This window comes from Filicampus tigris, chromosome 18 (genome assembly GCF_054856515.1).
Source record: "Filicampus tigris isolate MCC_2025a chromosome 18, RoL_Ftig_1.0, whole genome shotgun sequence".
Classification (NCBI taxonomy): Eukaryota; Metazoa; Chordata; class Actinopteri; order Syngnathiformes; family Syngnathidae; genus Filicampus; species Filicampus tigris.
The window spans coordinates 5,970,649-5,986,303 of NC_141234.1; the positions used below are offsets into that span (position 1 = coordinate 5,970,649).

A 15,655-nucleotide genomic window follows, 5' to 3' on the forward strand; every position below is an offset into this window, starting at 1 on the left:
CCAAAGTACAGCCTTTCGACATTCAGCAGAGCTTCGACTTAAATTAAAATAGAGGATATCTCCACTTCTTAAAATCAAAATTGTGTCATTCATTGGGTCTTTCGGAATGCAGAAAGCCATTTAAGCCTCATTTGGAAACTAAGACTATAACATGAAATTGCTTCCGTGTCCCCAAAAATGTATAAAAGGGGAGTCGAGTCTAGAAATAAGCCCATTTTACCCAAAACGTTTGACTCAAATCAGTGAAAATGAATAAATAAACAACAGTTTTCATGTAGCTTTTTTAAAATAGCAAAAAGTAGCCAAAATATCACATTTTACGTAAGCTAAATTTGCAAATAACAAAATCAGACAAAAATCCACACCTGTCAATAGATTTGCATCAAATCGAGGCTTAACTAAAAAGTGCTTTAATGTTAGTTTAGTGTGAAAAAACACAGATGGTTGAAACTTTAAAGGTGCTTTTCGTCTTACCTTCAGAACAATCTTGTTGTCTGACGTGGGTGTGCGTCCCACCCAAAGAGCAAACTTGCAGGGGTCGCCCTCAACATGCTCCGTCACCCCTAACTCGGAGGTCTAGGGCGAGAGCCGAGTATTAATCGTCACTGGCAACGTCGCAAAGTTGAAACGCGCGTTAAGGAGGACTCACAAAAAGTTTGCTCTTGTAGATGTATTTGCTCCTGCCGTTGGAGTCCTTGACCTCCTTGCTGAAGACCAGGGACATCTCGAAGAGGAAAAGATGCCTCTCTCGGCCCTTGCGGATCAGAGTCTTTGGATCCCACACCTGGAAGGACTCCTGGAGGATCAGCTCGCCTTGCGATTCAATGTTCTCATCGAAACCTGCGGGAGGAGAGCGGAGGGACCGTCAGCAACTAAAACGTCAACAACGAACGAATCAGTGGTGGCGCTCTTGCGTGTGTTGAGTCACCTTCCAGCATGGAGAGATGCATGGCGTCGTTGGCTCTCTTGGGAACGCTCAGCATCACCTCCAGGCCGTCCTTGATCTCGCCTTTGCCTTCTTCACAGCATGTCAGCAACTCCTAAAAAAAAAAAAACACAAATAAATACACTTCAAATCTAACAACATAATTCGGTCAACACATGCTCTATCTCGGTTCATTATGCACTGTCTGTATGTGTTGCTGCTCCCACGTGTGTAAAAGTAGCAGTTGTTTGAAGGTTAAAAATGACCCAAACATCTGGTGTATTTTTTTTCAGGGTACCTTTAACAGCAGCTGATATTTTGTGATTCTCTGCACAGGCTTAATCAGATAGGAGGAGATTGAGTTGGCCAGTCGGTGCCTCTGCTGAATTTCCTGTCAACCCCGGAGAGAGAGCAAAAACATGTAAGACAACAACAAAAAACGATGGCCTGTACTTTTGTTTAACTTACGTCAAAATAGTTCCCGGCATGCTCCAGGATGAGCTGAGTGGAGTCTGGCTTGTTCTTGCAGTAATTCACGTACATCTGGAACTTATCAGCCTATAAAAACAAAAATGATCACGTTTCTTAACCGGTTATCAACATGATGATGTTTACTGAGAAAGTGACGCATACCCATGTGACAAAGCAATGGCCAACATCTTCAGGCAACTGTTCGTACTTCTCCAGCTCTTTGAGAAAGATGCTGAAAAAGAGAGGAGGGTTTGAAAAAGAGGAGATGAAATCCTGTCTTAAATCCCTACAATACATTTTTAATGCATTAGTGTGAGGCCACTATGTGTAAAGAGCTAACTGACCACTTGGAGGCGCTATAACAGTAGCAATTACACTCTCATTTTGTTTTATTGGTTGAGTCAATGCAGAGCCTGTCAAAAATAAATAAATAAAAAAGATGCTTACTTATGGTGGAATTCATAAAGGTCCTGCATGTTCCCAAAGATGATGTGCTCCTTATTCAGGATTCCTGGCGGGATCTCCTCCACCCCGCTTGTCATCTCCCACAGGTAAGTCTGCGAGAGGCCACAAAGAGTCACTTGTGTCACTCGTCGAGGTTTGGAAAAAAATAAATAAATAAAAGGTGAGTAAACAGAAGTCAAACTCACATCCATGCACTCACGAAGGTCTCGCACGTAGGCCTTCTCCGTCTGAATCAGCTCTGCCATGATGAACCTAAAGAAAAAAAAACATCAACAAGGCGCGATTGATCGTAATGATCTCAGCCTTTTACGGCCGAAATCACGTCAGCTTTGCCGCCCATTTACCCTAATGAACACTGAACATTTTAGAGGAATAAAATACATTCAGAGGCTCTAAAACACGGTCGTAAAGCAGTCGTGGATGATGGACACAGTGACAGTGATTTGTAAGACTCATAAAATGACACACACTTGCTTCCTGTGTGTGTGTATGTGTGTAAGGTGCTTAACAGGGATGTCTGGTGTTATTGAGCTGGCCAAACACTTTCAATCATGCAAATGCATTATATATGTGCCTCTGCACTGACGTCATCTAGTATTCAGTAGCTGATGGCAAATAACTACTGTCAACCACGACATACTTGAGCAGTTGATTTTAATCAATAAGCAGCCCCTCCATCGGGTAAACTGCGTTTTTAAGGGCACGAATGGGGTAGAAGTGTTTACGTACTCTTTTCTGCGCGCGGACTTGCGTTTCTCCTCGTTGAGCTCGTGGGCGGCGTCCCTCAGCTTGACGTCGGAGCCCGGAGCCGTGGCAGGAATGATGTCCAGTTGGAGATCCTTGCTCTGGCAAAAGACGGGGAGAAAGGCGACATTGTTTGTTGTCTTCAGCCTGTATGATTTTTGCACTCTTAAAAGTCGTGAAATGGGCGGATCATAATTTGATATCATGTCCGCACCGGGTGACAGACTTACAGCCTTGTTGGAGTCGGATGAGATGCCCAAAGCTTTCTCCAGGCTGCAGCGGTACTTGTCCATTCGCAGGGAGAAGTCCCGGTAGCGTTTGTCCACGGCCGTCACCCATTTCTTGATCTCGCCGGCGTGGCTGTGACCTTTGTCGCAGAAGCCATCGGCCAGCTGGATGAGCAGCTTCACGCGCTCCTTGGTTTGCTGCGGAGGACCGAGCGAGGGCGTTGACATGCCGGCGCCCACGTGCCGAGGCGAGAGAATGCCGCGCGACCCACCTTGGCGGTGATGTGGAAGTCCTCGTGCTCCTTCAACAACTCCTGCGTGTGGTGGATGCTTGAGCCGGTGGAGGTGTGTGTGGACAGATAAAACTCGCCCGTGTCATGAATCCACTCAAGGGCCTGAAAGCAAACGTGACATTTGGTCTTCTAACCTGTGCAGACAAGAGATAAATGTTTCCAATCTCTTTCACCTGTTTGGCACTGCGTTCAAACACCACATACTGCTGACATTGGTCCAGACGTCGCTTCCTCATGGTCCAGAAGTGGAGGACGCGATTTTCTCTCTGCAGCAGCTCATTGAGGATGTCTGTGAAAACAAAAGAACACTCACCCGTTAGGGGAACAAAGATGATGAAAGATTCTCTGATTAAATCAAAATGATGTACTAGTATGCTCTCAATCCTCAGTAGTACGACAATTCAGTGCACTAGTACTAGTGTACTAGCAATTTAAACTGGATATGAAGGATATTGAATAAATGTTTAAGATGTTTGCTAGAAGCATCCTTGTAACAGCAACCGTTGCACAGTAGACATTCTTTGGCCCAATAAAATTTCATTTGACGCAATCACGTCACAAACTCCACTCTGGTCGGTTTGTGGAAATCACGTTGCTAAGTGGTTTTAAAAATCAATGCTGTCAACCGTTGCAAAACAGGTCATTGGATTGAGAGTTTATGAGAACATTCCAATTTAAGGCGCAAAAATAAATCCTTACCTTTAGCGAATGAACTGAGCAATTTCTTATGGATTATGATTCAAAAATGTAGACTCTTTGTCAGCTGGTATATTCATCCAGCCCATCTTGATACAATTGGCTGTCTTTAAGTTACCATTTTTCAAGGACACATTGTGAAGTCACTTCTTAACCATTAGAAACATTGATCATTTGTACATTTGTAAATGCTAAACGGCAACATTTATGCCAACATTCTGTTGCGGCTACTATAAATTTCATTTGGGCTACTAATTTCAAGTATTTGTTCGTTACATTTCTCATCCTTCTCTTCTGTTAGTTACTTAAGCAAATTACTCCCCATCATTGATTACACATTTTATGACAATTAGCTTTCTTCAATTCTTTTTAATCACTCCGAAGTGGCCGTAGAGAAATTGCTCACATAAATAAGTTAACTCCATTTAATTGTTTGCCCCAAACTGACTTTTCACTTGTTGCTCTGGCGCTTTGACGTGACTCAGCAATCCCGGCATGTTGACGCTGTTCCTGTGCATGTACTTGAGGAAGACGTCGGCGTTTCTCCGGGCCAGAGTGCACGCCTGATTGACAACAATGACAAACGGGCCAGCTCAGAGGTGTAACGTAGCGACTCCGTTTATATCTTCCACGGTCTCATGTCAACCTTGAGGAAGGCTTCCTTCTGCTCCAGGTGTTTACTGATCATGGGGGTCACATGGTCCGTCTCGCAGTTGGGGCCAAGTTTGTCCGCTCCTCCGCACCAGTCCTCCTCCCGCTTATACTCCTGCTCCAGGCTTTCCAAGACACTGCACACCTGCAAGGGGGGGGGGAATTAAGTTTAGGATTGTATTTTGTTCCTACAATGCAGAATGCCACTGAAGTGATTTCTTAAGCCCCATCAACGCAGCCTACTAGGATTAATAGCATGCACAAAAAATAGCCATCAATGTAGGATCATTTGAATTGATGTAACGTAATTAAAATGTCAAACATAGTCCATTCATTGTATGTCCTACTTGCTCCGAAGTTTTGTAGAAAGCCACAGAGGCGTTGACCAGCTTGAGCCTGTCCTCCATTTTGAGCATGAGCTGCTGCCAGTGGGACGCCACGCTCTCGGCACAGTCTCTGATCAGGTCCATGTCGTAGTGGTTGGCCTGCAGCAGGGCCTCGGCCTTCTGTTGAACCTGCAGGGCACTCTGGTGGGTCTTCTGCGGGCAGGAAGCCGAACAAGCACAATGAACGAGCGGCCAACGATGGAGACGCGGTTCGACGGACCAGCGATTCCCGACCAGTGTGCCATGAGACAGCATCCGGCATCGCTAGAAGTTAGCCAATTTCAATTATCAGTCAGAGAATTATTTATTTCAAATAGTGTCAATTTGTTCGCCTATCTATGGCAGCAATGTGAAAAGCAGAGCAGGTAAATGGGATGAGTTGAGTTGATTGGAAGAAATTGCAAGCCCAATTGTTTGAATTCATGTTAACTTGTTGCAATTATGACAAATTCCTAGAGGGACTGCTGATAATCAGGCTTTCTCCACTTTTTGTGACATTTCTGTTTGCTAGTGTGCTTTATGATTTCAAAAAATATATGTGCCTTGGCTCAATAAAGGTTGGGAAACACTGCAATAGACTAATGGAACCTCAATGGCATGCTGAAACTGTTCATGTTCCCTCTGCAGCTGCTCGGCTTCTTGCAGGGAGCTGGCCGTGATGAGACCCGCATTTAACATGGACTCGCCGTTACGAATCCAACCCAGAACCTGCCAAAAAAAAACAAACAATTAAATCCACCCAAAATGGAAGCTTTTAAGGTTGACACTGTTCGAATTGAAGATTTTACCTGTTTGACTTCGGCCTGCAGGTGCCTCAGCTGGACGCACTGCTCCAAGTGCCTGCGGTGCTGCTCGGCGGCCAAGTCCAGCTCCTGTTGCTTCTCGTGGAGGAACTCCAGCAGGTCCTGAACGCGGGTGGCCATGTCCACGTCACGGTCGCACAGCAGCTCGACGCCTGGGGGAATAACAGAGGTAGATATATAAAATACACTTTGACACACAAGAGAAGCAATGTGCATGTGCCACTTTCAGCACGCAACCAGTCGGTGATTTTCATATTGCCGTTTGAAAAGTCGTATCTGGTGCATGCTATCAATATTAACATAGCAGATTTATATCAAGCGTTAGAATGATTCATTCAATGTCAAGTCTTTAAAGCATCAAGTTATGAAAACAAAATGTTCTAACTTTTCCTGAGCAAGGAAAAAAAAAAAAAAAAAGACTCTTTGCTATCGAGTAGATCCACCCCATTTTGATCCACATGGCTGTCTGCCTTGGCCATTTTCGAGGACAAAGCTTGACGACGCCTGGAGGAAGAACAGAGTCATGTGATCTCTGCGGGTGAGCTGTCAAAACAGATCATGAACTACAAACAAATGGTTGTAGTCAGCCACGACGTCCAAATTTTCACTTGGGAATCCTCCAGTTGTCAGTATCAAAAATTATAAGTAGAATGTTTGCCTGCTATTTATGCGTGGCAGCTCTTTTGATATTCACATGAAACCTACACATTAAAGACTAGGTTTTTATGTTTATTGGTCAGCAAGCTCCAAACCACCGATGTGATGTAAGTGCTTCTTGCGCAGCCATTAACATGCGGGCTCACAGGTGAATTTTTATGCTTTGTGCGTGGGCGCCTCTCATCACAAACACTGGCCGAATGTGACCCTCAAAACACCTCCGCAGTGTCAATATCGAACACCGACACAGCAAGAACGTGCTCTGCCACAGCTCCTGCTTCTAGCCTCAAGTTTGGGCCTGGGAAAAACAAACTTGTCTCCTCATTTCTCTTTTCGAGGGACTTACCAGATGCCTGGACTTCATTAACACATTGAAGCAGCTCCTGTCCCTGGTGGATGACGTCAAAGGTGAGGTTGTTCATGGTCAAGGCTTTGTCGGCGTGATGCTGCAGCCTCTGCTCGGCCACCGTCAGGTCCTCCGTGTCAAAATCGTTCATCTGACCCGTCAGCTCCTCGTTCCACGACTCCAGGTCGGAGATAATCTAAAGCGGGGAGCGAGGTGACAATCAAAAGGGCAGAAGAGGGCAGAGCGCCGCATGCGTTTGAAAGACTCTCACATCGATGGCGTCCCTCTCGAAGATGCGGAGCTGGAGGAAGAGCTCCAGTTTGATCTTCCTTTCCTGGAAGAGCTCCTCCATCTGGGCCTGAGCCTCGTCCAGCTGCTGCAGCACGCTCTCAATGTGGTTGATGGAGCTGTTGTGCGGCGTTTTGTTGCTCGAGATGGCCGAGTCCCTGGGAATGGGAGACACGCAGTCAAACAAGGTATGCAAACGGTACACTCCTGTACTCAAAGTTAGGGATATTGGGCTTTGTGGGGAATATTACAGGATGAATTTAAATGTGCTTTAACATTCACAGGTGCACTTAATTTGACCTTCTCTAAACTTTGGAATGTGCAATGTCCGACTTGACAGTGCAAGCCCAACGCTGTAAAATAATGGCAGCCACTGGACACAAAAAATGTTGACACTTTGGGCACAATTTTCACTTAAATGTACACTCGCTTTTGTTGCCAGCTGAAAAGCATACAACCGCTACCCGCTAAACAAAGACGGCCAAACGAGCAAGAAAGGTGACAGCTGATTGGCGTTTGAAGGATAGTCACAAACACTCCCACACACAAACACGAGAGATGTGTGGAGGAGACTGCTGCACAATTAGATGGGCGCTTTTAAAAGCAGAGTTACGTAATACACGGTTGAGCAGCACACCAGGGATGGGGTGATGATGAACAGAACAAATGAGGAGAGAGAGACAAGAGATGGAGGAAGAGTAAGAAAACAGAAATGGAGGCCAAGGGTCAACTGCAAACGCCTCTCCTCCTCCTCCTCCTCCTCCTCCTCCAATTCACTCTTCTTTTTAAACTGCTTATTTATTTATTTTTCTGAAGATTTCATACATTTTGGGCTGACCGTTTTGCCATTGCTGCTACCTGAGCTGCTGAATGAGGTCCTCGCCCTCCTTGATGACGTTGACGGTGACCTGCAGCGTGGTCTGCTGCTGCTGCCCGAAGCGTTTGATCAGATCCTGGACGGCTTCCACCGACTCGGCGTACACGTCGTCCAGCAGCTCCTTCTGGAGCTCCTCCAGCCACGTCCACAGCTACAAAAGCGCAAGAGAAAAAAAAAAAAAAAAAAAAAAAAAAACGCTAAAATAAGCTTTACTTCAGAACTCACATGCGCAGCCACCCTGAACAGAACAGAAAAAAAATGGAGTGTACGTACATTGATTCTTACATACATGGTGGGACAAAATTAGAAACCCCCAAAAATGATTGACATGCATTTCCTGGTATCTTTTCCTTCTTGGCCTCCTTCTTTGCTTCAGAGTTGCTTTTTATTCTAGCATCCTTACTTCTATACTTCCTTTGTCTTCCTTCTTTTTTTAACTCTTTCCCGCCTTGCATCCGTCATACTGTACATCCTTACTTCTTTCCCTTTCTTTACTTCACCTTCCTTTTCTTCTTCGGCCACTTAAACCTGCTTTGCTGCCTTCTGTATCTTATTGAGTGACTTTCATCCACGACAGTTCTTGACTCAAATTTGCCATTATTCATAACTGTAAAAATTAAATAAATACATGAATGTAATGTGAATGTGTAAACATACTTTTGGCACATTCTGTACTTTGTATTTCTGTGAGGATGTTTTCCGTTCATTTCTGAGTTGAGGCATATGAATATCTATGCAGGAGTACAATTGTGCTGCTGATCCGAATCAGGATTGTCAGGCCTCTATCAAGTGCCAGTCTTTTTATTTGTATTGTTATACACAGCTCCATGACTAATCCTATGCCAGGATAAAACAATAAATGGTGTTAATTATCTGCCTTGACGGTGTAAAAAGCTCTCAACAGGCAGCCCACCATCCACTTCAGCATTACGTCACCAACCCACTATCCCCCCCCCCGCCCGTCCCTCTGCCCACCTCTTTGACGTGCGTGTGGAAGGCGACAGACATGTCCAGCAGGACTTTGCGTTGCTCCACGCGGCGAACAAAGTCTTGGATCCGGTCTTCAAGCTGGTGGGCGGCCTGGTAGATCTCCTCCGGGTCGCACTCTCCCGTCTGGGCCAGCTGCTCGGCCGCCTCCAGCAGCTTGTCTGCATTGGTGTAAGTGTTCTACACAAGGAGGGGATGAACATAGTGAGGAGGCGAATGTATTTCCAACATGAACATATATAGAGAGAGAGGAAACGTTTTAAGCCATTTAGTGTGGTGGTGACAGAGATGATCATTATCATCATTACGGCACCAATGGATCATATAATTAACAACAATTATCTACAAGAATAATGTTGCTGTCGTAGCATGTCAAGCGAATCAAATTATGAAAAATGTATTTCTTACTGGCTTGTACACAGATATTTGGGCTTCTGAAGCGCTTGTCCACCCAAGTGTGAAATTACAACCAAGTCATTTCTATGAGCTGCCGATTTCTGAAAAGGTGCCTGCTAGGGCTGGGCGATATGGGCAAAAAAAAAAAAAAAAAATCGTGATATTTTTTCAAAAAACTCGATAACGATAATTTGATGATATTCAAAAAAGTATACAAAAAATATTTCAAATCTGCACTTGCTTCAAAGACCAATTGTGGATAGACAGTGTTTGTGAACAACATCTTTTAAATTGCTAAATACAGCCTCTGCAAAACAATGATTATTTAACAATATTTATAACAATAACAATAACAACAATATTTAACAATAAAAAATTATGTATTGACTTACATTGATTTTTGGGAACACTGTATTTATGTCATTTAAATGTCTCTGCTGTTATTCTATAATGATGTGACATTTTGAGCTGCAGTAAGTACTGGTGTACGACTGCCATCTACTAGAGCAATCAGAATGAGGAAAAAGGTGTTAACTACAGCAATCAGAATGAGAAAAAATGTGTCACCCAGCGAGAGGAAAAAAAAATACGTCATGACAACACCCATTCGCATACATTGGCCACCGTATTCAGAATAAAGTTGAATAACAAAACAGCAATCTACCGAATAGTGCATTTTCCCACTCATTCATCGCTGTGATATGTAGACGTGTGACTTTATTCATGTTTGGGTGTATGCTGGCCTCGCACTAATAAACCGTCGTAGTTTGTGCAACATGTCTCGGGAGTACAGGCTAGTTATGAAGGGTGCGGACTACAAGCGTGTAAACTGAATGTTAACTGATCATCCAGGATGTCACGTTTGACTTGCTCACTAATGTACTGAGTGTGTGTGTGCGTGAGTGCGCGCGTGCGTTTATATTTGTTGGTTCAACTCGGCGGCTGTTTTCTGAGTGTGTGGGCGTGTTTAAGATTTTGTTTAAGTTTTCCTCGTAATCCATATGGCTTCTGGTGCAACTGAATTGCTCTTCGCGGTGACCGTTTTGGCACATCTAACAATGTTATTCCCACCGACGTCAGTCTTGTCAACTCCAAACCATTTATAGACTACGGGCGACGTGGACTCGCGCCTCGCACTGAATCCCCGCTTGACACTCCTCCATGAAATGAGGAGGAAACAGCCCCGCTGCAGTGCGGACAGAGTCACGTGACCGGGTCCTGCCCGCTGATTTGGCGAATGATTATCACTTCCTCCTCATGCACACTGATTTTTCAGCATTTCCTCATACCTTGCGGCCGTCGGCTGACTCGCTTTTCGAGGCAGTATTAATACTCGATAATGTAAAATTACACATTGCGAAAGCAAGATTGACGATGATATTGATCACGATACATATCGCCCACCTCTAGTACCTGCAAGAAAGCTGTTGAGATTTTAGTTCAGTTGTCGCATTCTAGTCATACACTTGTGTTTGGCAACATGCCAGCTGCATGCGCCACATTTAGCGATCCATACATTACATGTACCGCTATATTCAGTGTCAGCTCTGTTTCGAGTTTTGTTTGTAAACTAATGTTCCAAGGTATTTGCAGAAAAACATGGCTTTTGCTACCACAACGGAAGTAATAACATAAATCATCCTGCTTTTATACAGCACAGGTGGCATTAAAAGCAAACACGTGGAGGTTACTGTACAAGAATAAAGTAAGCCATTTACCTGGGCCACCTCCTCAAAGTCCTCGTGTCGTTTCTGGAGCGCTCGGGCTCGGTGGAGGGACTTGCCCACACCTGTGTGCTTGCTGAGGAAGGCCTCGCCGTGGTTCTCTATCCAGTCCAACACCTGCGATGACACAACGGGAGACAATCAACGCAGGGGTGACCGTACGGGGCAGGACTGAAATGGTGTTTGCAGTTGTAAAAAGTGTCAAGAAGAAACACTGCCGCTATTATTACAATCAGTGTTATCTGTTGAGCCTCTCACTTGCTGCCTCACAGCATCAGCATGCACTCTCCATGGCAACAGTTGCCACGTCAACACAGTGCAGAATGCCCTTGATATTTGGGGATTTTTGGTCCGTACGCGCATTATCATACTGGACCTTTTTCAGATGATCACATCTCATTATGAATCTACTTGCGTTTGAGACCTTTAACTGGAGGAACACATTTGCTTTTTTACAAATGCAATGTTGCTTTTCACACATTGTCGAATGCATTTTGTAGAATGTGAGGACAAGCCAGCAATATGTGTATATTCAATAACTATTTTAGCATTATGCAATGCAGATACAATTTTTGTCATTTAATCAACTCAATCTAAGACAACTACTATGAGTCCAAAAAAAAATACATTTTAGGCAAACAATTGTGAAAAAAACAAAAAAAAATTTTATATAAGAGTGGCGCATACCTGTTGCACGTCCTGCTGGAAGACGCAGAGCTGGAGTCGTTGATGCAAGCGGACCTTGCGGTGTTGCCAGATGTTCTCCAGCTGCCTCTGGTGATGCAGCACCTCGTGGATGACGTCCAGGACGTGATGCACTGCCTTGGAGTAGTTGGCCGACGCCGTCAGCGAGTCGGCGCTGCCCGGCGTGAGCGGGCGCTGTAGTTTGTCCAACAGGGCTTTGCCGTCCTGGCTCACCTGGGTTAAAAAAAACAACAACAACAACAAAAATGAAAAAAAATGAACGGTTGGAATTCTTCAAACTTAGCGACAAAGAGTCCAGTTTTGAGGTTCTAACGGAGTGATGTTTTACCTCCGAGTAGGCAGCAGTGATGTGCTCGTATAAGCCTTGGTGGTGATGAATGGCGTCTTCGAGGTCCTGAAGGTCGGAGGGTAAATCCACTTCACCGCATGCCTTACACCACGAGTCCACGTTGCTCATGTACTAGGGGCCAAAGGAAGAGGAAAAAAAAATGCACACCGTTAGATGCTAGTCAATGTTGCCTCTTTGGCCTGCGGTGACTGAAAAGAAGATCCCCAATCAGGCATCTGGGCCATCTTATTTTGCAACTAAAGAGAAGAAATAAAGATGGACAATGGACAATAAACAACCTGCTGAGACTGTATGCAAATGAATACAAATGTGGCACATACATCAGGCTGTGTGGATTTAATAAAGCCAAACTGGTACTGGAAAAGCTGAATATCTGAATCCAGCCAATGGGGAGATGCCTTTGTTTACTTTGAGTTAGAGAAAGCTGTTGCGCATGTTTACATAACATGTTGTTGGAGTTAGACAGGATTACTTAGTCAAAATATACAGTACAAAAAAATAAATGGAAACAGTATTAAATATCTCAAGGCAATGCAAAATATGCACAATTTATTTCTTTTTTCCTATCCTCTGTTTCATCCCTTTGTTTTGTAAGACCTGTTTTTGCAGTGTACCACGTATTGCCATAATAATGCAGTGAGTGTGCGTTTCCCAAACCTGGTCACACTTCTGGTGGAAGCTGGCGGACATCTCCAGCAGCGTGCTGCGCTCGTCCAGCGCGGCGGCAAAGGCCTTCCACTCCTGCTCCAGCTGGCTGGAGATCTGCTTGATCTGATGGGAGGCGTAGTGGCCCGACTCCAGCAGCCGGTTGCCCACCGACATGATGCGGTTGATGTTCACGTAGACATTCTGCAAAGTAGACAGATTTACTGAACAACTTCAAGGGCTTGACTTGTGCATCGCCTTCTTTTCTCAAGTGTGGAAAGAATCTCCAGAGGCTCACTGGTTTCGTAATGCTTATATAATGTGGAGAGAAAATCAGGACTAAAACAAGGTCCGCGCAAACAGAGGCACCTCTGGTTTAACTCCCAAAGAGGCCTTCTTTTATACATGAACACGCACATACGGTGGAACCTCCAAAGTTTAATACAAGTTGTTTTGAAAATCAAGGGACTTCATTTGTTCCATTCTCAAAAACGGACAATGTTTTAAGAAACAAAAATGAAACTACACACCGAGTCAGAATTCAGACTGTCAGGTTAGCAAATGATACGTTTGTAAACGACTTGCCTTCAAATAGAAGTCTTATGTTTTGTGTCAAGCAAAATTGTGTCCTTTGATGAGGCTATTTATAAATAGTCTTGTTTATAGATGAGCAGAGTTAAGGACTAAGCAACCGACTACGCAGCTGCATCCAGACTTTTTGACAGGCTTTTGAATAATGTAATTATTATTTACATTTTTTTCAGGAAAATTCTGATCGAACTGAAAAATGTTCCATTTGAGGTTACTTTGGAAGGGGCAACACGATGAACTCGTGGTTGTACAACTGTCTGCGGCAGAGTTCTGGGTTCAAGTCTAGGCTCGGACCTTCCTGTCAGGTTCCGGGTAATCTAGCTTCCTCCCACTTTGAAAAACATGAATGCTGAGTTCAAAGACTCAATTGTCGACAGTGGATAATGTGTGTGTGAATGCATGAAATCGGCAGGGGCCAGGGGGGTACTCCACCATTTGCTCAAATTCATCTGGGATAGAAAAACAAGCACTAAAAAAATAGATGTAAGACTGGAGGTTTTACTGCCTATATGTGCAGGACAAAAATAGCATGCTGGTTACGGGAGTGCATAGTGAGTACGTGTGCGTCTTACCATGCAGTTCATAGCAAAGTGGTTGTGTTGGGTTTGCAGCTCCGCAGCGTGCGGGTGGTTGTTGCCAATCTCAGTGTAGCCTGCCAGGAACAAACCCTTGTTGTGCATGATCCAGTCAAACATCTGCGGAAGGGAGGCGGGGGAGGGGGCAAACACAAACAGAGTTTTTTTTTGTTTTTTTTTCAAACTTCATTGTGAACCAGCTGGAATACAAGCAGGGCAGGTGCGTAAAAGAACCGCAGCCGGTGCGGAGCTGTCATCTTTCCAGGTCAGCATGCAGAAAAATGAATCTATTAAGTGTAGCCTCATCCAGAGAACAACTGGTGGCCTATGGTGTCCTAGCAACAAGCTTCTGCTACTGCAGTATATCCAAGACAGTAGCTATCTGTGGTAATGCAACCTGCTTTTTAATTTTTTTTTTTTTTTTTCCGTTCGCTTCGAGATTGATCTCCTAATTTTGCCTCATTCTGTCTTCTTTCGTGCAGTGGCTTTTATCAGTTGTCAAGTATGAGGCCATATGTTTGCATACACAGTGAACTCCCGCTACAGGGATACCGCTCAACTATAAGCAGAGCAAGAAGAAGCGGCGGAGACAGTACGCAACTCAACTGTAATCATTTTTGTTGCCGCATATCAGATAGAATATATGCCTGTGGGTAATATTAAATGCCCTTTATTATGTGTTGCAGCTCCATGTGAGTAAAAGTAGCAATTGTTTTAAGGTTTGACTGTAATAACGGTTTTACCGCAAAAACAAGTGGACTTGATTTCGGCGTGCCGTGACGTAGATTCGCCACTCATTATTCAAGCACCAGCCCACTTTCGCCAATTGTGGACACGCCAACTCTCATAACAGGTTACGTTCATTTCAAGACAGTGTTATAATATGTTAACATTACCTTAAACTTGTCAAAGAGTGATGGGTGGCGCTCTCATAAACGTGACATCATACTGGAAGTATTGCCTCCTATAGCAGCCACTTTATGCAAGCACTTTTGCATATCCTTCCTCGACTAAGCTGCGTGTCAAATGTATCCCCCGCGATGAACGGGAGTGCGCTGTACGTTTTTTCTCTTACACAGCTGAAGCTGGCCTGAATTGATGTGCTCGGCACACACAGTGCAAATCAATTCACCGCGGCCATAATTAGGTTGTGTTTATATTGCTGCCCCGCAGTGATCGGCCGCTGTTGTTCCGATTTACTTCCGCATCACCGCTCGCGCCAAGTGACACCCGCGAACTCCCGACCGACCGACCTTCTCGGCGTCCTGCTCGAAGAGGCGGAGCTGGAAGCACTGATCCAGCTGCAGCTTGCGGACGTGCCAGGCCTGGTGGAGGTGCTGACGGGTGGTGTGCAGCTTGTCCAGCAGCTGGGTGATGCGTGGCGCGAGGCCCTGGGTGTCGGCGTTGCACATCCCGCCGCTGCCTCCACCGCCGCCGCCGCTGCTGCTTGTGTTGCTGCCGCCGCCGCTACCGTTGCGGTTGGACGAGGGCTCGCTGCTCTGGATCCGCTGCAGTAGCCTGGATGGAGTGTAAAATGGCACAAATTAACAATTTTAGAGCCGAATGGTTTTTAAAACATGAGCAAAGGGAGACTAGAAATTACAAATGCATGGTCACATTCCAATATTCCTTCTTCTGGATTTTCTCACAATTTTTAATTACAGTGGAACATCCATAATCGGATGCCCCGAAAGTGGTCAAATTTAAACATAGAAATTAAATATCATTTTCTGAAGGCTACTTATGTAGAAAAAAATGATTGTTTTGAAATTAGAGCAACTTGGAAATCAATTTAGCATGTAGCTGCTCTACCAAGTTACTATGCATCTGGCTTACTGTGATACATTTTGTTGA

The 15,655-nt window shown here is 44.7% G+C and overlaps 1 protein-coding gene across 6 annotated transcripts in view; it reads right to left on the minus strand.

Annotated features, from left to right (window-relative positions):
* LOC147132187 (triple functional domain protein-like) overlaps window positions 1–15,655 on the minus strand; it is a 53,759-nt gene that overhangs the window by 14,711 nt on the left and 23,393 nt on the right. For all 6 annotated transcript variants that reach the window (XM_086014398.1, XM_086014402.1, XM_086014399.1 and 3 more), the window contains 27 exons: window positions 15,055–15,319; window positions 13,799–13,921; window positions 12,648–12,839; window positions 11,970–12,101; window positions 11,624–11,854; window positions 10,931–11,053; window positions 8,805–8,996; window positions 7,811–7,980; window positions 6,936–7,110; window positions 6,665–6,860; window positions 5,647–5,813; window positions 5,447–5,566; window positions 4,820–5,011; window positions 4,468–4,617; window positions 4,270–4,384; window positions 3,299–3,414; window positions 3,105–3,227; window positions 2,836–3,030; window positions 2,591–2,706; window positions 2,047–2,113; window positions 1,844–1,953; window positions 1,559–1,628; window positions 1,394–1,483; window positions 1,224–1,316; window positions 929–1,040; window positions 650–840; window positions 475–576 (listed from right to left, as the gene is read on the minus strand). In XM_086014398.1, coding sequence (XP_085870524.1) covers window positions 475–576; window positions 650–840; window positions 929–1,040; window positions 1,224–1,316; window positions 1,394–1,483; window positions 1,559–1,628; window positions 1,844–1,953; window positions 2,047–2,113; window positions 2,591–2,706; window positions 2,836–3,030; window positions 3,105–3,227; window positions 3,299–3,414; window positions 4,270–4,384; window positions 4,468–4,617; window positions 4,820–5,011; window positions 5,447–5,566; window positions 5,647–5,813; window positions 6,665–6,860; window positions 6,936–7,110; window positions 7,811–7,980; window positions 8,805–8,996; window positions 10,931–11,053; window positions 11,624–11,854; window positions 11,970–12,101; window positions 12,648–12,839; window positions 13,799–13,921; window positions 15,055–15,319 — 3,928 coding nt within the window. The remainder of the gene's footprint in view (window positions 1–474; window positions 577–649; window positions 841–928; window positions 1,041–1,223; window positions 1,317–1,393; window positions 1,484–1,558; window positions 1,629–1,843; window positions 1,954–2,046; window positions 2,114–2,590; window positions 2,707–2,835; window positions 3,031–3,104; window positions 3,228–3,298; window positions 3,415–4,269; window positions 4,385–4,467; window positions 4,618–4,819; window positions 5,012–5,446; window positions 5,567–5,646; window positions 5,814–6,664; window positions 6,861–6,935; window positions 7,111–7,810; window positions 7,981–8,804; window positions 8,997–10,930; window positions 11,054–11,623; window positions 11,855–11,969; window positions 12,102–12,647; window positions 12,840–13,798; window positions 13,922–15,054; window positions 15,320–15,655) is intronic.